Source organism: Silurus meridionalis, chromosome 6 (assembly GCF_014805685.1).
Source record: "Silurus meridionalis isolate SWU-2019-XX chromosome 6, ASM1480568v1, whole genome shotgun sequence".
NCBI classification, from domain to species: Eukaryota; Metazoa; Chordata; class Actinopteri; order Siluriformes; family Siluridae; genus Silurus; species Silurus meridionalis.
Window position 1 is genome coordinate 7,467,175 of NC_060889.1, and position 22,962 is coordinate 7,490,136.

At 39.9% G+C, this 22,962-nt stretch overlaps 1 protein-coding gene across 2 annotated transcripts; it reads right to left on the reverse strand.

Annotated features, from left to right (window-relative positions):
- Positions 1-1,115: 1,115 nt before the first annotated feature.
- klhl20 (kelch-like family member 20) lies at positions 1,116-18,621 on the reverse strand. 2 transcript variants are annotated; one of them, XM_046852263.1, is made up of 12 exons: positions 18,476-18,621; positions 7,841-8,189; positions 7,455-7,661; positions 5,127-5,285; positions 4,803-4,897; positions 4,569-4,684; positions 4,300-4,480; positions 3,788-3,931; positions 3,397-3,530; positions 1,965-2,173; positions 1,774-1,880; positions 1,116-1,669 (listed from the first exon to the last, which is right to left on the reverse strand). In XM_046852263.1, exons 2-12 carry the CDS (start codon positions 8,174-8,176, stop codon positions 1,585-1,587), a joined length of 1,773 nt encoding a protein of 590 aa, XP_046708219.1. In that variant the 5' UTR covers positions 8,177-8,189; positions 18,476-18,621; the 3' UTR covers positions 1,116-1,584. The 2 variants fall into 2 exon arrangements, with proteins under 2 accessions (XP_046708219.1, XP_046708218.1); XM_046852262.1 differs by having other exon boundaries at positions 4,300-4,483.
- Between the last annotated feature and the right edge of the window lie 4,341 nt (positions 18,622-22,962).

Below are 22,962 nucleotides of genomic sequence, written 5' to 3' on the forward strand. Positions count from 1 at the left end.
GCAGATGCCCCTATCCTGAGTGACACATTTCTCATTCATACAACTGAGTAACTAAGGGCCTTGCTCAGGGGCCCAGGAGTGGCAGCTTGGCGTGACTAGGATTTGAACTCTGTCTTCAGCTCGAAAGGCCTTAATCACTAAGCTGCTACCGACATATCCCATATTATTCAATGATGTGTGTGTGTGTGTGTGTGTGTGTGTGTGTGTGTGTGTACTTGCTGTAAGAAATGGTATATTATAGAATGTGGTTTTAAAATGGTTCAGAAGGAGTTTTGGCAGCACACAGTCACAGGGAGCACCAACCTTCATAACTCAGCGTGCTCCGTCACCGAGCTCTCCTCACACGGGTTCCTCGCCAAGAACATGGCTCCTGCGGACTTCACCCTCTTCTCAAAGATGAGGATTCGGCTGAAAGGTCACTGTTTTGACACCTTTGCAGAAATCCAGCTGAAATCGTGGAAGGTGCATGACACACGTTGGAGGAAAAAATACTTCCAGCACACTTTCCAGAAGTGGCAGGAAAGCTGGGAGCGCTGTATTGCTGTGCAAGGACACCATTTTCAAGATGACTGTGTGACTTTGATACCACCTTCTACAGTTAGAGCCGTTTTTAACAAGCAGTAAGCAGTTTAATAGATAAAAATGCATCACGTTTATTTAGTAAATCAACATTTCGATGTAGTGTGCGCAGACCAGCACGGGGGTAGGGGGGACTAGTTGTTTATCATCTCTAAAACTAAAAAGTCACCCAGCATCCTACAAACTTAAAATATAAATGCAATTGTTTTTCTTTTTTGGTCACCGAACAGTGACCAAAGTGAACCTGTCTTGGCGTAAAGTGCACAGACTGATGCATCGTATGATATGAAAGAGGGAACAATTAAAAGTGAGTGTTGAAATGGTGGAAACTGCTTTCCAAAACGACTTGCATGCCCCCTTCATTCGTTTGCAACGTCAAGAAAGGCTCGCATATACTTTTTTTTTTTTTTTTTTTAAAGCACCGCTATACCCAAAAAAATACCGTACGTCTCAGAGTCCGTTGCTGATGTGGCAAGGTAGAAAAAGGAAGCTTGTTTTTAGTCCCCAAAAACCAAAGAAATTGCACAAAAAGAATATCACAGTGCATCCAGTTTATAAGATTAAAACACCATTTTAGACAAGCTAGTGTCCAACGTCGGCTTACCGTGACATGTCTCCTCAAAAACAAAAAAGTATATAAAAAATAAAATAAAATACACAAATACTAGGCAGTAGAGGTCCTTCCAAAGAAATACATGTTTAAATGTGACAGGAGCAATGCTGCAGTGAGAATCATAGCTCGCTCTCTAATATGAAAGCTAGCTTTTGGCTGTGGGCAGGTCCTATGAAAAAAAGGGCGATGAAATCCAGCCAAATGTAAGTGTCTTCACAGATGACCTGCACGTGAGGGCGAAACGTTCATACTCTCCTCGGTGATCTTTTGCTGGCTTCAGATGTGAATGTAATAGTCTTAAATAATGGAGTCTCTTTTTTTTTGTCTCAATGAGAGGCACAAGCTATAGTGAGGCATCAGTGAAGGGGGGGAGGAAGGGGGTGACTATGGTATTACCATATATGTGATTCACAGTGAGTCATTTTGATGACGCCGACGCCCCCTCCTAATCTCCTGTAGTTCATTCCACCGTAAAGCCTGCAGGAAGGAAGGACGCTCGTATTATTAGTTGGCATAATGTTAAAGATTTTTCAGAGTGCTCTTCATCCTAACAATTCCACATTCCCTGGGTATTTTATTACCTCCACGTGTTGGCGTCGGGATCGTAGACTTCTATCGTCTTCAAGTAAGTCGTGCCATCGAATCCTCCAACTGCCATCAGCTGGCCGTTCACCACAGCTAAACCGACCTGAAGACCAAGAGCACGTTCCTCGTTAAAACCCTAATAAATATGCTCTCCAAGTTTGAAGCAAATGCACAGCGAAGCGCTTACCCCGCTCCGTCTGGATGTCATGGCAACCACAGGAGACCACTGATTGGTTCTCGGGTTGTACCTCTCGGCGCTGCTCAGCTCCGTGGTGTCGTCCCGGCCTCCGACCGAGTAGATCATGTCTTGGTAGACGGCGCACCCCAGATGTTTCCGTCGCGTGCCCATCGGCGATACCGTGTGCCAGCGGTTTTCCTGAGGGTTATACCTCTCCACTGCAGACCGCAGAAAACGGGTCATTTTTATTTCTATTGTTTTAACCTTGTATTTTTTATAAAGCTGCGACACCACCAAAAGGAGCATCTACGCTTAAAGAATGTGCTAGTAACTGGTTTGATGTGTGGCAGGATGGAAAACTTGTCAGATGTCGTTGCAATTGAATTTTCCGCCTTGTAACATGCTTTGAAAACGGTTTCGTTTACTCTTGAACTCTGCCAGTGCCGAGAAACTTTAGGTTTTAAAAAAAAAAAAAAAAAAAAAAAAAATGTAAATTGGAGAACACTCACTGCAGCTGAGGACAGTTCCACACTAACAGCCTAAAGATCCATGAAGTTACTCTGGAGGATTCAACTCTAGAACCATGAAGATGGATTTGGACTGTAACTAATATAAACAGTCTGTCACAATGGCTTTGGGCTGCAATAGCTATAAACAGTTCTGCGCTTAGGTGTCCACCAGGGACCTCAACCTCGACGATGATGGAACTATGATGAATGGATGTTCTGGGTCACCTAGACATGGATGAGCTCCCCTGTGCAAGATTTCCTTCTTATACCATCTCAGGAAGTTTGTCCTTACCACTGTTTGTGACAATGTCCACTGTTAAAGCCCTATACAAAAATGTTATTGAATTTAAATATAGAAAGATGTTTTAGTTGCTAGTTCAATCTAATTTCCTTATGCAATGATGGATAATGTGCTTCGATCAAGCGGTCAGATCATCTGAAATGCACACTGGCTGAATTACAATCAGCATAGATGTAAAAGCAATCAGCAAATAAGTCGAGTCAGAAGCGACGTCAAGGTTTGTGTTCGTTAAGTGCCGTAATTGGAGACTGGATAAATGTGACTGGTCCCTTTCCATCACAGAGTTGATGTTTTTACTGTTTGCCATTTTATTACTTACATATTGTGCTTTATGCATATAAACTGAAAAAACACTAAGCACTCCCGAGTCTGTGACGTGTTAAATACAGAACATTTTCAGAACTATATGCTGTGATATAAACATTTCGGCCATGTAATATTCAACAAAGTATTATTTATTTGGAAACTTCAGAGTTTATATTTATCTATAACTATTTACAACTTATACATTCATCATCAACAAATCTTAAATATATTATAAACCCAATATCCTGCATCATCATAACCTATATTATAATATTACCTGCTACTCTCAAAAGAACGATGATTTGAGCTTTGAATAAATACGTGCCTGTATTTAAAGGGGAGGTACCGTCTGAACCTCCTACTGCATAGAGGAATCCTCCAAGGACGGCTACTGCAACCCCCAGACGCCGCGTACTCATGGATGCTACCCGCGTCCACTTATTCTCTTTAGGGTCATATCTTTGCAGAAAAAAAAAAAAATTATATTATATTATATTTTATATATATATATATATATATATATATATATATATATATATATATATATATATATATATATATATATATATAATATAAAAATGTTAGATATTTGCTAATTATTTATTGATCATCCACACAAAAACCCATCATGACTGCACTAAAACTCAAACACTTTACTATGTGTTGCGTATTCTTTTTGTTCTCAAAGAACTGCAGTTATTTTGCTTTTTCCCAACCTTTCAACTATGTTCAGACACGAGACTCCGTCCTGTCCTCCAACTGCGTACAGGTAACCACCTAATACAGCGACCCCCACGCTGGTCCTGCATGTGCTGGTGGGCGCCACATCACTGCTCCACTGGTTGGTCTTGGGGTCATACCTTGAAAGAAACACCAGAGGGCAGCACTGCTGTAGTTTCACGATACTGTTAATATCACGAGTACAGGAAGCTGAAGCCGTTTGAGATTTAAGATTATTACATAGCATGCATCATTGCAACAATCTAAAATGTAAAAAAGCCATTAACTCTGAAATCAAAACAAACAGATCATTTTCTTAACTCAATTAATATTCACAGCTCCATCATTTCTGCATCTTGCTTTTATGATTTAAAATGTCTATACGAGCATGTGAATGCGTTATTGAAAAGTGTTTCTGTAAGTCTGTATCACAAAAATGACATTTGTAATTACAGCTGTTGATACCAAACTTAACATCACATGATATCTGTAAACATTGTGAGCTCACCTCTCTACGCTGTTCAGGTAAGAAGAGCCATCATGGCCGCCCACAGCATACAACAGATCGTCCAGGACGCTAACGCCGACTCCGCATCGCCGCTTGCTCATGGACGCCACCATGCGCCACTCGTTAGTCTGGGGGTCGTAACGTTCTACGCTCGAGATGGCGTCGCCACTGCACCATCCCCCTACTGAGTGCGCACACGCACACCCCTTTAAATGACTGTATTTGGAGTTAAAACTTGGGGTTTTTTCCATACGTTATAATAAACCTACCGGCAAACAAAACCTCTCCGCAGCGAATGGGCTTGCGGGGTCGGGTACGAGGTCCTTGCATGAGCGGGCGTTCTTGAGGAAGCAGAAGATAGTTCTTCGCTTCATCCACCAGGTCTCTGCAAAAGAATCCATTTTGTTGGAGTGATTAAAGCAGGTTCATGAATCTTCTTGTTTCTTCATGAAACATAAGTAAACACATCGTTGATAAAATGAATTGATTGGGCACATACACACCTACACTCCTCATCACTCTTTATTAGAGGATCCGAACCCACCGTTCCCACGAGGAACTTTGGGCTCAGCAGCGGAAGGCGGACATGCTGAAGGACCTGGGTGAAGGAGATGACGCATGTTCATCATACAGTAAACACTCAGTCTCGTACAGCACTGTGTGTTTTACTGCTTTATATCTATTCTAAATATGCTAATGAGACTTTAAGACCCTGCGGAGACCCTGCCCTCCTATCGAAGCATTGAATCTTTGATTATTTGGGGTCACCACTAAACAGCACTGAGCACAACAGTGTTTGTGACATGTGAGACTGCTGCACATCTGACCTGAGGCAGCTGAGGCCGTCGCTCTTGGATGCTGTATTTAACCCAGGCCATGACAGCGTTAAACACCTGCTCCTCACTGCGCACGTTCAGCTCGTCACTGGAAATGATGTCGATCAGCTGATTGGCTGGGAGCAACATGAACTCTTCGCTCTCCATGACCTGAAAGTGAGACAGAGAGAGAATCAAGCGATCAGGTCACATCAGGGCACCACAATGTTACCAGTGTAACTGTTACAGTGAAATAAAGTAAAGTAAAGAGAAAAAAAAAGGAGAAAAAAGTAGAAGAAAAGAAAAGACAAAAGAAAAGAGAAAAAGAAAAGACAGAAGAAAAGAAAACGAGAAAAGAAGAGAAAAGAACAGACAAGAGAAAAGACAAGAAAAAGAGGAAAAGAAAAGAAAAGAAAAGAAAATAAAAATGAGAAAAGGAGAAAAAGTAGAAGAAAAGAAAAGAGAAAAGAAAAGAAAAGAAAAGACAAGACAAGAAAAAGAAAACAGAAGAAAAGAAGAGACGAGAAAAAAGAACAAAATTTTAAATAAAAGAAAAGAGAAAAGAAAAGAGAAAAAAGACAGAAGAAAAAAGAAAAGAATATAAACAATTGAAGAAAAGACAAGAGAAATAAAAAAAGAAATGAAAAGACAAGAAAAAGAAAAACAGAAGAAAAGAAAAGACGAGAAAAAAGAACAAAATTTTAAATAAAAGAAAAGAGAAAAGAAAAGACAGAAGAAAAGAAAAGACAAAAGAGAAGAAAAAGAACAGACAAAGGAAAAGAAAAAAGAAAATAAAAATGAGAAAAGGAGAAAAAAAGAGGAAAAGAAAAGGAGAAAAAAAGAGGAAAAGAAAAGAAAACAGAAGAAAAGAAAAGAAAAGAGAAAAGAAAAGAAAAGACAGTTGAAGGGATCAATAATTCAGCATTATTATAATAGAAGTGAATTGAGTAAAAACCCAAAAAAAAGGACGTACATTAATTTAAATTTTAATTCAGACTACGGTTTATATTTATTTATAATAAATTTGCGCTCCACATAAATAAATATCGTCTCTGTGCTCTGTGTCAGTCTGAGGTTTTCAGCCATGGGGAAAGTCTGCAGGACTTTGTGTACAGCTGTTCACCACATACATCCCTTCACCTCTCACCAAGTCAGCAGGTCAACAGATAAATGATCTGTAATCATCAATCAAACATCAGAGCGTAAACACAGGAACGGGAAATCAATTAAACAGATTTAACTCTTAAAACCACAGATGTATTGTTGACGTTCTATGAGGTAGAGTTTATGATGAATAATTAAATCAGTAACTAAATAATCAATAATAAAATACCACAGAGAAAATATACAGACCGTAATGTGCGCTTTGCACTGCCACTGAAATGTACCCAGGACTCATTTACTAAACGTGTAATTATACGTCAACATAAACGGCATTAAATAAAAATCATTTGCAGCGTGAACTCCAAAAACAAACAAGAGTTAAACATCTAATGTGCAGGTCGTTATTTATCCAAGGGTTTATTTTAAGCCTTCGGTTGTCAGCTAACAAAAGAAAACATGCACTTGTCTTACTACATAGTCTCAAATTATTGGGTGATTACAGAGGAGAGCATAATAAAAAAAAGGCTAATTATTATGGAGAAAGAGAACATGGCCTGGTCATTTGGAAGGTTGAAAAGCCATTCAAGGACAAGTCATGATTATAACTCCAGATTTAGCAAATGTTACGATTCGAAGTTTCCTCTGGGGTAAAAAAAAAAAATAACACTGCTCCGTCACCATCTATTAAACATGAGTGATACACAGGGTCGCTTTCACATTTCCTCACAGGTACAATCATCCTGATTCTCCTGTACTGAAGCCACTGTATTAAAGAACATCAATATCACAATGGCTTGGTAGATTCTCAGACTGGATAGTGAGGCTTATTAAACAAAATCTGAGAACGTAACCATGTGAGCAAATTATAAAAACACAAGCATGGCTGTTAGTCATGAGACGTTTTCGGGAGCATCTGCGTGTAGTAAACGGAATTGCGTAATTAGCCGTCACTTGTCTTAATCAGGCAGCTTCCTCAAAAACACTTTACTCTTCTTCAAATCACAGGTCATGGTTATAGGAACACCTAAGGGCAGTTCATCACAGCCGGTCCACCTAACCTCATGTTTCGGGAGGTGAACCTGGAGAAAACCCACACCCTCATGAGGAGCAAAGACACTCCATAAAGACAGTAACTTGAATCTGATCGAGTGCAGTTAACCTCACAGCGCTACTTGTGTACTTCCACCTTCTCCCTCAGACTCATGACCTAAGCTTATCGTAGAGAAAGGCCTTCACCTCTTGAAAGTTGTGCTGGGTGAACTTGTCCGCGATTCGCAACAGCTCTCGGCATGAATGAGTGTCAGCAAAAGCCCGGATGCCCAAGCAGTTAGACGGGTCGAGTTGGCGCTTGAGGAACTCGCAGCACGCCTCCTGGATTTCGGCCAGCTGCAGCAGGCAGGCGGCGGGCAGCAGCGTCTGCACATTCCCCTCCTCCACGGTCACCTGAGTGCACACTTGCAGTTAGTCACATATTATTAGTGCAAACTAGGCATTTAATAGTCTTATTGGAAATAAAAGTAAAACCAAACCTGTCTATTCAATTTACTTAAATTCATAAGAAACTGCGTAAATCTGCACAAAAGCACACGTAAAAGACTGAACCTACAGCCTGAGTGTCAGACCTGTGAAGTGTACGCAAAGTCGATGAGCAGCTCCATGGCACGTTCGTCGATGTCCCGGATCACCACCTCGGTCTGGCGGCTCTCTGCCAGCTCGCCGGTGAACATGGCCCTGAAGTAGGGGCTGCAGGCCGAGAGAATGACACGGTGCGCATAGATCTTCTTGGCGCCCACCACCAGCACGACGTCACACAGTTCGCGGTGTTTGCGCAGCAAATTGATGACCTCCAGAGTTTGCCGCGGGTGCTTGTCTGACACGTAGGGCATGCGGGCGGGCTGCGGCACGCCCTCCGGCAGCTTGTTGGGGTCGCCCAGGGTGCAGCGGCTCGTGATGTCCATCCCGCCGGTGCCCCTGAATGTGAAAACACAAGTTAGTGATGATTAATAGTTACATTTATTAACTTTCAGGAGGGACCTTTACCAATAACTCCAGCTGCCCTTCTTCTGCACAAACTGCTTTAACCTCACAGGCACTGGATTCTCTGAGCACTTAAAGATTTCCCATGATGACTTATCCTATAGGAGCCTATAGAAGAAACAAGGAGCCTAGTGGCTGATACACTGCTGGCCAAAGGTATGAAAACACCTAATGTTTGATCTTTGAGCCAGATACATGTTTCTTTTGTTTATATAAAACAAACTAGGTAAAAGGCAAAAGCACACAAGAACTATAAATGACTGGAACTCTATGGACAAAACATTTTTGGCTCCAACAGAAGAATTTACGTAAGAAAAGAAGGAAAGATGATGTTACCAGACCAGTTCACCTCCACAGTCAAACATGGAGGTGGACGCTTAATGGTTTGGGGTTGTTTTGCACCACGCAGTCTTGTAAATATAAAACCTCTCATAACTACAGAGGACCGGAAGCCGGAAAAACTATCAATATGGCTTTTTGCCAATAGTCCACCGTTCCAACAATCAACTACGGGTGCAGATTAATGGTTTCCCAAAAGACTAAACACTAACTAAAGACTTATTATAATGAATCTAAACTTCACTTGAGGCTGAAACAGAAGAGCATTATTTGAGGTAGAGGCGCTTTTTGTTTGTAAATGTTTCATTTTATTTCTAGTGTTGCCTCCATTGTTCACTATTACACTACTGCATATATTACATCAGACACTGGTGTCGCTTAGTTTTGTAACGTAAGCTCACACTTTTTTCTACATCATGGCTGATTGTTTGCACACAAACACACCGCATATGCTCATGGATCTCACCCGTATGACGAGCAAGCGTCGGTGACGTCATTCAGGGAAGGAAAATGACAAGCAGCAGCTTCCAATTTACCATTAACACCAAAGCATATGGAGAAGAAACAACGTAAGTATCGCTAAGTTACTGCATGCCCTCAAGTTTTTTCGGTAGTCCGGTATAGACAAAATTACGTCCCGGTTAAAAAAAAAATACCAGTTCTCTGTACCCGTCCCCAACCTTGACCCCGGTACCCATCCCCAACCATGACCAGCTTTATTCAAAACGAATGTCTAAGAAAGGGAGAAGAATTAGAAAGATAATGGTTTGTATCTCTTATTCTAGTATTTGCTCACATCTGGTGACAACCTGTTTCATAATTATTTGGTACAGGGCGTTTCCAGGACCAATTAAAATCAGTTCAATAAAAAAATCGAAACGCAGACATACACTGCAGCTGTAGCCAGGAATGAAGAGCGAGTAGTCTGCTAAAAAAGGTCACACTCACTCACACAACCTGTGAGAACTGACTCAGAGATTAAAATATCACTTCCATATTTCTGTAGAAGTGCAAACAGAACTATAAAAATCCCCTTTCTGAAATCAAACACAGGGTTTGACTGAAAACATGGCTGTTTCTACAATTATAACAAAATCATGACTGTTAAGAATCATGGGGGATCTGTGATACTGGCATGTTACAATACCAGGACTCATGAAGTGACCTAAAAATCTGTCTGCTTCTGCCAAAAAGCTACAACTAAGCCAGAGTTGGACCTTTCAGCAAAATAAAGCCTACATCCAAATGCACAGAAAAACAATATTCAATTACCACAGAATCAAACTTCTGTCATTGACAAATGTCTCCTGTCCCAAATCTCAGGGAATCCCTGTGTGGTAAGTTGAAAAGGAGCATCCACAAATAAAGAATGGTGAGATTGTGTACTGAGCAATGTCTCAGATTCCTCACTTTCTTTTCTTCAAGCTCATCACAAGCAAAAAGAGACTGCAGTGGTGGCCAATCATTTTCAGACAATATATTTAATTCATTTTCTTAAATTAATTGTATTCACATAAAGTCTTAAACAACTTGCAAGGCCTGATTACGGATTGGTCATCAGATAACTTCAATTAAACCTTGTCCCTAATTTAACTTAAAATAAAATAACACTCCGACATTCCTATTGTGTTACGTCAACATGCTCACAACAATAAATTTAATTCCACTTCACAATGATAAATGAGTTTATAAGGAGTATTTGCTCTCGATCGATCGATGCCTGCTTCACCTGGAAGCTGTAAATCCAGCACTAGTATCTTCCATGCAGTACAGTGGAACTCCGTTGTACGAGCATAATTCGTTCTTGAAAATTGCTCGTGTGTTCGAACTGATTTTCCCCATAGGAATGAATGTAAAAGTGATTTAATCCGTTCCGAGATCTCATCCGATCGCTTATTTCTGCACTTAAAAAGTATATGTAGCCTATTTTTAAAAACAAATACACCGCAAATGACCGTAATATAAACATAATTTAACACTTACTCATGTGGTAGTGGTTGATTGCGAGTGTGAGACGTGCACCACGCTTGTAAAATTCTCGGTTTCCATGGTAATTCTATTTACTTTCGTTTTGGGAGACATTTTTCAAGATTTCTAGTAAAATTTTAATAGAATTTCAAGAAATTCTAGTAAAAAGCACACGCGCACGCGCACACACGCGCACACGCGCTCTCCTCCTTAAATGCACCCTCCGATCACTTGAACTAAGCGTCATCAACTAAGCGACTGATGCGACCCTCCGCCGAAAACGGGGAACCGGCAGCGTGGGTTTGCTCGTATCTCCGTTTGCTCGTACTATAGGTTGCTCGTACAACGGGGTTTCACTGTATCTTTCTTGCGTTTATGGTAACAGCTAGAGGACATGGCATCCAAGCGAGACCTCTGCTGCCACAAGATTGTCATCCTTATTGTAATAACACACAGCAGTATTCCTTTCAGCTAGGGGTACAGGGCTTTCGATTCAGTGCACACGTGTACCAAATGCAATCCTTTTTACGTGCGGAACAGTTAAAATCCGAGCTCCCTCAGGAAGTTTGTTTATTCTCCACCTCGCACTTTGAGTGCAGAGTCACTGTTTTATTTTTTTTTAGCATTATTAAATAGTCACTGTGGCTACTTATTCCGTACCGGAAATACGATTTGTAGTACGTTGTAAAACTCAGATTTTGTTTTGCGGGAAATCTTTAGTGTTTTATGTCCGATTTCAAGAAATTCTCTTAAAAGGAGAAAATCCTCACAATTCCACATATGGAGGGAGTGAAAAGAACGATATTTGTTAAATGTATGCTAAAATAAGTAGAACAGTTAAGTGGAAAATTTAATATTAATGTAAAACACACACACACACACACACACACACACACACACACACACACACACACACACACACACACACCTATAATCACACAAATGGGGCCTAACAAATGTAAACTAATTTTTCCATTTATTTGATCTAATTAATTTGTGCCAATTTGATCAATTATACAATTTAATTAATATAATAGTGTATTGCATTCATTAGATTTATTTAAAATATTTTATATATTATTTAAACAAGCAGGCATTGTATTTAAAATTGTTTTAAACATTTTAACTGTTGTTCACAAATGTTAATAATGATAAAATTGGTTGTCATTTTTTTATTAACTATACAGGAATTGAACCAAACCGTGACTTAAAAACGAGGTAGGTACCAAACCGTGAATATTGTGTGCCGTTACACCCCTTTAGAGTATTCAAGTTTTAGCGCCATGTCGAGTCGATCAATAAGTCATTTCATATTGCATTTCTATTGGCTAGTTCAAAGATGTAGGTTGTAGCATGACCATCTTTAAACCTTCACAGTAAAACAGTCACGTCACGATTGTTCCATGACAGTCAGCCCAAAATCGTACAAAATAAATACCAGAAATATGCTTGATTGAAAATGCAGTTTTCACAATTGGAAAACACACTTATAAAAGTTTTACAAAGTAGATACCACACACACACACACACACACACACACACACACACACACACACACACACACACACACACACACACACACACACACACACACACACACACACACACACACACACAAAGCATCTCTTTCATGCCCAACACGTAGCTTCTCTGCATATAAACCTGTAACCCTGAACCATGTGGCTAATTAGATCCTATAAATAAGAATTACATTCTTATACTTTTAAAAGTCATGTATATTTCATAAATATCTGCCTAGATCATGCAAAGTGGTTTAGGACACATTATGACTGTAATCCAAAGGATAAACGAATTACACGGTGTAGCAGAAAGCTGTAATACTTATGGAGCAGCTGGTTTTCCATTCTGTTCGAATCTGATTAAAGACAAACAAGCTGGAATTTATTTCGAACTGAGATTCGGGAGGAAATGAGCTGAACACTAACTGAATATACTCCATGGATAATTAGAAAATTGTGTACACTCGTCACAGAAATAGCAGTTTGAAATGACGTTGGTCTAGTTCACTTACACCCCCATTCAAACACTCGCTGATTGTGTTGGCAGTGGAATCTTGACCTCGCCTATTCTCAACAGTGCTTTAGCTCTTTAGTCTGTCCAGCTTCCTACAGCTTCAGCTGTAACCTCTGCCTAAGCAGATCAGCTTCCAAAGCTTTCACACCGTTGACACCAGTATCCCCAACATCTCAAATGGCATTGCAGTCTGCAACTCCACGACATTTAGGTTCGGATTCTTTATTGATACAACATTGAACATTCCTGTAAAACTCGTTGAGAAAAAAGCTGTTTATTTTTCAGGCAGTGAAAAGTGAAAGTGTTATCACTTGAGATTTTTACCTATAGACCATCATTGAACAACTATAAAAAAACAAAAACGGCACCCAACCTGCACTTTGGCACCAAATTCGCTACAGACAAGACAGACTTTTCTAAAAATCAGCATATTTCTGGCTGGTGGTTTGGAAGCACTTTATTAGATCCTGCATCAATGACATCCACTGGCCTTCGTTTTTATTCTACGCTCTTCAGTTCTGTACGCTTTGAAAAATATGATTTAGACACTTTGCATAGTTCATCCTTCAAGAGAATACAAACATGAGCCGTGCCAACAGCAGACAAGTGTGTGTGGTCTGCAGCTGCTTCAATTACCAAATGTCAACACATTTTCTTCAGCAGAAGCATCAGCTAAAGCATCTGAGCAAGCATCAGATCTCCTGATCTGCAGCACAGGGTTTTGGCAAAGCCACAGAGACACAAAAATGAGCCAAACTGTGTGACTGGATTGGAAATTCCGATACTGCGGGTCTTGGAGTGTTCCCAGTGTGCAGCGATTTATACCTTTGCTTTAAGCAAATTATACAATCAACATTGTATTAGCTTTCATTGCTAGGCTAAAGGATGCAAAGTTGCATGTCTCAGCAAAGCCAGATGAGAGACAAAAGCTTAATAATGTTGAGAAGAGTCTAAGAGACATTAATTCAATTCACTTTTATTTGTATAAGACTTTTAACAATGGACACACTCAAAGCAGCTTGACTGAGATAAAGATGTTAAAATGCTATATAAGAAAACTAGGAGGTTTAGTGCCTATAAATGTGTTCCAGCCAGTGGTGACTGTGGCAAGGAAAGCTCCCCGAGATGGCATAAGGAAAAAACCTTGGAAGGAACCAGATTCAAAAAGGAAGCATCCTCACAGAATGTCCATTCATTACAGTTCCATCACTGTTGAGGTGTCCAGCAGTGCTAAAATGTAGAACTGTTCATTCAAACTGTGGTCCGGAGCCATTTTAGTTGACCGTTTATATTAATTACATTCCAAATCCATCCTCAAAGTTCTTGAGCTGCTTAGAACTTCATGGCTCTTTAGGCTGTTGATGTGGAACCATCCCACAAAGCTGCACAGAGTGGTCTGAAATTAAAGAGACCTCCATCCACAGGTACAGCAAAAAATAAATAAATAATTAAAATAGTTCCACGAGCCAAGTAACAACCACCACAACACCAGTCACACTTAATCCACACTGACGTCCAATTAAATCTCTCACTGATTACAGAATACTACTACAGACATTTGAAGAACTGAATGGTCAAGTATCCACAGTATCTGAGTGAACTTTTGTTACATTATGATCCCACACACCAACTTGGATCAAGAAGTGCAGGCTCTTTGTTGGCACCTCAAATAACGAAGGCAACAACATTGGGAAGAGATTATTATGGAACAACCTTCCGAATGGTTTGGGTCTCAGACAGTCTCAGTGTTCACCAACTAGGCTGAAAACAGATTTGTTTAGTCAAGCCTTGTGTGAGTGGTTTTTTTCCTGAGTGAACTCACGCATTCACTCAGGTTTGTTGACTGCGGCGTGGCAGGAAGTCTCTTATCCCAGAGATAAGGTCTGTTTTACCCTAAGGCTTTCCCTTTTAGTTAAGGGGCCATAGCGAGTCTTGTTCGAGTCCCTACTTTCACCCTGATCACACTGTACAGGTTCTAAGATTTCAAGGTGTTTTATTAGTCAATGTCACCATATGTGCAGACATACAGAGGAACCGAAATACCGTTTCTCTTCTCTCTCATCAAGTGTTTACATTCTCAATGCAATAGAGAGTTTGTATAGGCAGTCAGTGCAATATAGGACGGATTATGTATGAGGTAACAGCAGTGTACTTTTAATAAATAGACATGAATAAGCCGGGTGAATATTTCTCGTAAACATCCGAATGACTAGAAGCCTGAGTAAATGTAAATAGTGAGTTTGTTTGTAAACAATTATACATCCAAATATGTGTCAACAATGTGTGAGGTGCAAATATATGGTCTAGTATATGTAAACATTCTGAGGTTCTGAGTATAAAGACATTTGTAAGGTGAAGACAGATGGCAGCAGTATGGCAGCAGTGCGACAGTGTCAGATTTAAAGAATTTGTACATGTAACTTTTTTTTTCAAAAAGGTGTTTGTAAACAGGTCTGTTTGTACAGAATTATGCAGAGAGTAAAGTGTTTTATGTACAATGAAGAAGTGTGGGGTGAGCTGTAAATTTTAAAGTTCAGGAGTAGATGGGAGGCATGCAAATGAACAAAGTTCAGCATCCTGATGGATGAAGCTGTTTGAAAGTCTTGTGGAGCCTGGAGACTCCAGTACCTTCCTCCTGAAGGGAGGAGGCTGAAGTGGAGATTTGATGGTGTGAGTTATTAGCAGCGATGCTGATGGCACTGCTAGTGAGGCCGGTATGGAAGATATCCATTAGGGAGGGCAGACACACCGATGATCTTGCTGGCTGCATTTACTATGCGTTGCAGAGTCTTTCGACAGGAGGCAATGCAGCTTCCGTATAACACAGTGATGCAGCTGGTGAGGATGCTCTCAATGGTGCCCTGGTAGAAGAAGCACATGATGGGAGGTGGGACTCATGCTTTCTTGGCTTGTAATGTTTGTCAACCAGGAGAAGTCCTCAGAGATATGCACTCCCAGGAACTCTGTGCTGCTCACCCTCTCCACTGCAGCGCCGGGGTGTCGGAGGTCCTCTTCTGAAGTCAGTGACAATTTCTTTGGTCTTCCTGACATTCAGGAAGAGATTGTTGTTGTTACACCACTGGACCAGTCGGCTCACCTCGCTCCTGTAGTTGGCCTCATTGTTGCAAACTTGATGTGGTTGGCGCTGTAACTGGGTACACAATCAGTACACTGGGTACAGTGTCAAACATTTATGAAACAATCAGAATACGTCACCCCTCTTTTCTCTTTCTCTCTGTCAAGTTAAACATGCTCCTGAGGTACCAGTGACCTGTGTTCCTGTCTTTTCTTCTCTTCCTGTCTTTTTTCTCCCCTACCTCTGGATGGAATTCTCTTTAACTCGAATCCACTCAGTGCAATTGGAGATGGTTCCACATCAACAGCCTAAAGATCCATGAAGTTACTGAACAACTCAGGAACTACGAGGATGGTGGAACTGTAATGATATGACATTTCGAGTCTCTCTCATTTACAATGGCACCTGTCAAGAGATGAACTATATTAGGCAAATTGTGACTAGATTAGAGCATCTCCAAAACTGCAGGTCTTCTGGAGTGTTCTCAGGATGCAGTGATTAGTATCTACCAAAAAAGGGTTCACAACAAAAAAAAAAAACCAAGAACAACCAGTAAACCAGCAACAAGGTCATGGAAAAGGTTAATGGCTATAATAGTCTCATACTGAACGCTGTAGGCCCTCATTCAGGGCAATTATCCTATTTAGAATTATCTTATGCTCAAGCTTAGTGGTGCTGGGATTTTCAACTCACAACCTCTCCATTACATATCCAGCATCTTAACCCCTGAGCTACCATGGCAGTCAGTATAACAACAAACAGGGTTAACGCAGTCCTCATCCTCCACGTCCGAAGACACACTCTTGGGATGACCATGCTATGTGATTGATTAGTGCAAAGAAAAATGCCCAGCCTTCGTTTCAAGATTTCCAAGTTTTCCTGCACAAAGTAATGTTTTAACATTAAGCTTGTAAGCTGACTGTCAAATGCAAGGGAGGGAGGGAGGGCGGGAGGGATTTAGATACTGTACTGGAACAGCAGCCAGTTCACAGATATTTATAAAGATATAATATAAAGATATTTACCATGTTTCATTTCCATCATTTTATTGCCTTTTGCTTTCTGCATGGTGTTTTATAAAAAAAAAAAGAAATAAATAATGAATGACCACTTCTGCCTAGGCCAATTTCCCACACTTGTTTCAATCGCAGGTTTTTTTCTGTGCAGACGCAACGAGGATTCCAAAACGAACATTGCTCAAAAAAAAGGGGACAAAATACCAAATTGTGAGACGGATGAAGACTCGAAGACGATCAGATAAAAGAAAGCTCATTTCAAAGAAAATACCAAGAGTCTTGTTTAAATGGTGTTCAACAGGTGATTATTGTGATTCGCTCTGTGCAGTGATTTTCAGACATCACACCATCTATCGATTATTTGAGTACTTGGGGAAATCGAGAAAATAAGACTAATTAATGAAGAAAGATTTGCATCTTTATTGCTGAAATTGCAGACAAAGAATATCTGCGAAAACAACCCCTTTAGTGCACTGAATTGCCATGTTTATGGATGTGGTGAATAAAGACATGCAGGTAGTTGGTGTGAAAGAGGCAGATGTAGAGGACAGAGGGTTATGGAGACGGATGATCTGCTGTGGAGACCCCTAATGGGAGAAGCCGAAAGAAAAAGAAGAAGAAGAATTGCCATGTTACATCAAAATGCAAAAAAAAAAAAAAAAAAAAAAGAAAATAAGAATATAAAAAAAACTTTCACATTTCTCATATATATATATATATATATATATATATATATATATATATATATATATATATATACACACGCAGTGTTTTCTTCATGTTTTAGTTGGAAATGATGCCAAACTTTGTAAACTTGAATAATACGGTAAGAGATCGCACTAGTCAGAGCTCGGAAACCACATCTGTAGCAAACTGCACAAGCTCAGATATATGTTTAACAGCTGTTTTTTCTCTCGTTGGTGCTTTTTCAAACACCAAATCATCACATTCTCAGGAAAACCGTAACAAATAGAAAAAAAAAACATAATTTAATGAGGTTAATATCGAACTCCTGCTAGAGATGATGTATGCGGGTAAGTGCGGTTGTGGCTACAATGAAAGGAGACTTGTTCAATTGGGTTTTCTTGCTTTAGTAACGTTAATTTGCTCTGTGTAAGATACCGGTCTGTGATGCAGTGCTCTGTTCTACTGCGTTTCTCTATAGTATTGATGGTTTCTATACACGTGGTGTCATAATGACGATATTAAGAAGCGAACTGATTTTGACGCGACACCCACGTGGTTCGAGAGTCTATATTTAAGACTGCGAATTGGGGCGGCACGAGCGAGCGCGTGCCTACACAAAACTAACCCGGAGATCTCGCGAGACTGTCCGAGATCCAGCAAACCGAGCATTAGCTCCAAGCAGTGCAGGAGGAATGCAGCACATTGACCGTGTGTGTGTTTTAAACCCAATATGTCCACGAAAAAGCAGCCAATTTCTATTGCCTTATTCTGCCCTTAATATATGACACCATGTTGAACATGATCTGAATTAGCAGCTAAATTCCTCAAACACACAGTTTCAAAACGGCGAGAGAGAAAATATCGTTTCGCACATTCACAGGGGATTTAAAGTAAATGTCAGTGGAAGGTGCCAGACTTTAGTCTTTCTCAAAGTTCCTCCTTTCACGGAGCTTGTTCCAGCCGAACCCCTGGTAGAGCGCCTACAGCTAACTGCGAGCTACTCAGTACCTGTCTGGCAAAACAACCCCATAAATGGTCGTTGTTTCTCAAATGTGAGGTGGACAAACAAATGTCTTATGTGGCTAAACATTTTCCTTTACCTTATTTGTCCATTCAAGCGGTCCAGAGTGCTCTATAACTCAGCTCTCCCTCTCGAGAGAGAAACTGCCTCAAAATCCTGAAGCGAGGATACCCTAATGACGACAGGAGTGCGGCGCAATACCAAACGGCTCACTCTTACAAAAACTAGTGCACTATATAACCTGCATACGTCACTCAATCACACATTTGGTAGTGTCCCTAAGTAGGGTAGATCGCTAGTTATTGGAGATGACCTCGTAGACCAAACTGCATTAGCTGAGTTTTCAAAATGGCCGCCGGAAATCTGATACTTCAGAATAAAGTTGGATAAATGTGATATGCAGATTTAAGCTCAAGTGAATCAAATAGTCATTTTTAAAGACTTTTTCCTGAATATATCGTACAAAAAAAGCAAAAGACGTTTATAAATCTTTGAATAAGCATCCAGAGAAGTGAATATGAATAAATCAAAACTGGCAATAAACAAATAATAATAATAATAATAATAATAATAATACGTGCAAGGACAACAATTATAAGTTTATCTTGCTCTTTTTTATTCTTTCAATACATTCTTTTTTTTTTCTTTTTCTTTTTTTTTTTTTTTTTTACTGTTAACCCAAGAATGAAACTGTATTTAGAGGACATGCTTGGGCGGATGTTTCTCAAGACATTTTTTTATTTCCTTGTAGTTTTTTTTAGCCAGCTCTTTCCTGGAGTTTAGCCCATTTTGCCTGTTAATTATCAGACTACAGTTCATTGTAGTTCAGCCAGCACTCAGCCTTGTTTAAGTCAAGTAAAAACAAACGGCCTTTATTGCCATTCCAACCAAATACAACTTTATTGTCATTGTATTGTACAGGTACACAGCAACAAAATGCAATTTCGCATGTCTCAGAACTGCAAATTGTAGCAATTGTGCAAACCGACAAGTGCAGATAAATATATGTACGACATTTGGAAGACACCCGTATCCAGAGCAACTTACAATTATCTAATGATTACAACTGAGCATTTGTGCATTGCCTTGCTCAAGAGCCCACAAGTGGCAGCTTAGAGGTGGTGGGATTTGAACTCACAACCTTCTGATCAGAAGTCCAACATAAAAAATCACTGAGCTACACCTTCCCCTGTAAAGTAAATATGTAAATATATGTACAGCAATTAAATATAAGGTCTATGGCAGTGAAACTTGTGCAGAAGCTATTGAGTATGCAAACAAATAAATATAAAGACTCTGGGCAGTGTAGAAATGTGCAGAAGCTAATGAGAAAGTACACTGAGAATATATACATATATAGTAGTGATGGTCGTTCATGAACGATTCGTACATTTTGAACTAGTCTTTAATATCACTCAGAAGAACGAATAGTCTCAGAGTCATTCGGTTATGTTCTACTGGACATGAATGAGCAAAGCATCACAAAACCTCCAGAGGTTATGTACAAGAAAGAGAATTGAGTATTATTTCTCGACTCTCCTAATCCAATCATTTGTTTTTTTATCACGTGACTCCCATAGACGCAATAGATCAGTCCAGCAATAATTTGTCCTTAGCTGCATTGTCATAGTTTCATTATTCAATCTACAGTTCAGGTATATAGATTTGTTAGAGTATCTGCTTATTGTAAATGTAACATTTTATTTGATTTCTACAGAAGTCCTGAAAGGCCATGCATTATAATAATCTATTCTTTCTTGCTTTCTCTTTATCACACTTTAATTTTCTTGTGATCTCAACATAACAAAATGTATGTTCTTATTATCACAACTTAATTTTTGTGTGATCTCCACCTCACAAACATTGTTTCCTCGTGATCAGTGGTGAATTTTTCTGTGTATTCGGCATGAGAGCGTGTTCTAGAGGTTACTGTTACAGAGGGAAAAATAATTATTTGATCCCCTGCTGATTTTGAATGAACAGTCTAGAATTTATATGGTAGGTTCATTTGAACAGTAAGAGAAAGAGTCTTAAAAAATAAATCCAGAAAAAAAAAATCATATTATATGTAAATTATTTTGTATTTGATCGAGTGAAATATGTATTTGATCCCATACCAACCAGCAAGAATTCTGACTCCCACACACCCAAATTAGTCCTGTACCTTTAGAAGAATACTTCTAATATCAACTAATTATGTGTATCTCCACAGCAGATCATCCATCTCCATAACCCCTGTCCTTTACATCTGCCTCTTTTAAACTAACTACCTGCATGTCTTCCCTCACCACATCCATAAACCTCCTCTTTAGCCTTACTCTCTTCCTCCCTCCTGGCAGCTCCATCCTCAGCATTCTTCTACGTATATACCCCATGTCCCTCCTCTGCACATGTCCAAACCATCTCCATCACTTCTGCAGTAGTTGCCTAATCATCATCCTGGAAAGTATTCAGACCCCCTTAAATTCTTCACTCTTTTTTATATTGCAGCCATTTGCTAAAATCATTCAAGTTCATTTCTTTTCCTCATTAATGTACACATAGCACCCCATATTGACAGAAAAACACAGAATTGTTGCCATTTTTGCAGATTTATTAAAAAAGAAAAACTGAAATATAACATGGTTCTAAGTATTCAGACCCTTTGCTCAGTATTTAGTGGAAGCACCCTTTTGATCTAATACAGCCATGAGTCTTTTTGGGAAAGATGCAACAAGTTTTTCACACCTGGATTAGGGGATCCTCTGCTATTACTCCTTGCAGATCCTCTCCAGTTCTGTCAGGTTGGATGGTAAACATTGGTGGACAACCCTTTTTAGGTCTCTCCAGAGATGCTCAATTGGGTTTAAGTCTCGACTCTGGCTGGGCCATTCAAGAACAGTCACGGAGTTGTTGTGAAGCCACTCCTTCATTATTTTAGCTGTGTGCTTAGGGACATTGTCTTGTTGGAAGGTAAACCTTCTGCCCCTGTCTGAGGTCCAGAGCACTCTGGAGAAGGTTTGCATCCAGGATATCCCTGTACTTGGCCGCATTCATCTTTCCCTCGATTGCAACCAGTCGTCCTGTCCATGCAGCTGAAAAACACAGAGTGTAGCAGAACTGCATGATGAGTAGAATACACAATGGACCAATTCGACAATCCCCAAGGACCGAGGTGCTACATAAGACATCATAAATTAACAAACAGTAACAAAAAAGATCTGGGACATAGCATGCATGTTACAATATTAAACAGTGAGATGGTGAGTCAGGGACACCACAGCACTGACAATTACAAATTTGCTTAAATCCTTACACTTTTCCTGTTTCTAACACACCAACTTTGAAGACAACATGTTCACTTGCTGCGTAATATCCCACCCACTAACAGGTGCCATGATGAAGAGATAATCAGTGTTTTTCACTCACCGCTTATAATATTATAATGTCATTATAATGTTATGACTCATTGGTGTATATACAAACCGTTCCCTCCAGACTCAGTACAACCACCACCATGTCCCTCCCAAAGAAAATTACAGTGACCTGCCTCAGTAAATACTGTTCAGTCATTGTCACCAGCGTTTTCCAGCCCAGCTGGTTTTCATCTCTGTATTCTTCTCAGAGTCGTGTTCACATCTGTTGATGAGATCATCTGCATTTTGGGATTTATAACTGATTTTTAAGATGTGTATTTGGTCAATTGTGTGTCCTCTGTTTTATAAAGTAAACATTTATTCACTCTCTTTCAGTAAGCACTTTGTCATGGTCATGTTGAATTACGAGCGTCACTCCTGTGGACACAGTGGAAGACTTGTGGGGTAGAGGTGGCTCAAAATGATAGGGTGCTGTCAAACTGTTGGGCCCTTAAACAAGGCCCATGTCTGCTCCAGGGGACTCACCTTTCTTAACAGGCTGGAAAATATGAAATGTTTATTTGAATCCCCTTCATGGCATTAATGGTTTTTTAAACTGTATTACCATAAGTTATTTCAGATTCCAGATTCAGTTTCTGGTCAACAAGATTAAAACCAGTTCAGTTTTGTTGATGTGTGCAGCCTTCTATCCTAACACTATCAGAAGCACTGTCCTACATTTACAACCTAAATTCTAATATTTGTTCCATTAAATTGTATTAATCTACTCCCAGCAGTTTATTCTCTTCATTTCGTAGCGTTTCTCTAGTCTGCACTGCTTCCAGCTAGGTGTATGTGGATGTTAGATTTTTTTGTCCAATCAGATTTCAGCCTCTATGTGCTGCCCTGTCAATCTAATCTGCCCAGAGCCTTCGAAGTCAGTACTGCTGGCTCTTTTACCATAGAGAATATTATGAATGGGTAATTTTCAAAAAATACATTTTCAAGAAAAGCTAGACATCTTGAGAAGAGGTCGGCCAACCCTGAAGCTAGCTAGCTTGTCTCAGCCCTTGGAATGGGTTTGTTCACCACTTCCAGACCAGTGAATACGAGCGGTACCACTGGCTTACAGCCTCTGAGGAGTGGTGCCAATTATGATTCTGCATCTCTGGTGAGTAGGTGGTATTTATTGACATTTTAATGTTTTTGTCATGTTATTAGACAAATATTG

Bases quoted from the DNA above. Each gene is read 5' to 3' on its own strand.
- klhl20 (XM_046852262.1), bottom strand. From the start codon at position 8,176: ATGGACATCACGAGCCGCTGCACCCTGGGCGACCCCAACAAGCTGCCG. The intron at 4,898-5,126 runs GTCAGATGTGCA...TCCTTCACCCAG, and splicing joins GACGGCCTCAGCTGCCTCAG to GTCCTTCAGCATGTCCGCCT. The intron at 2,174-3,396 runs GCACGTATTTAT...TGCGGTCTGCAG, and splicing joins TACCTCCCCTTTAAATACAG to TGGAGAGGTATAACCCTCAG.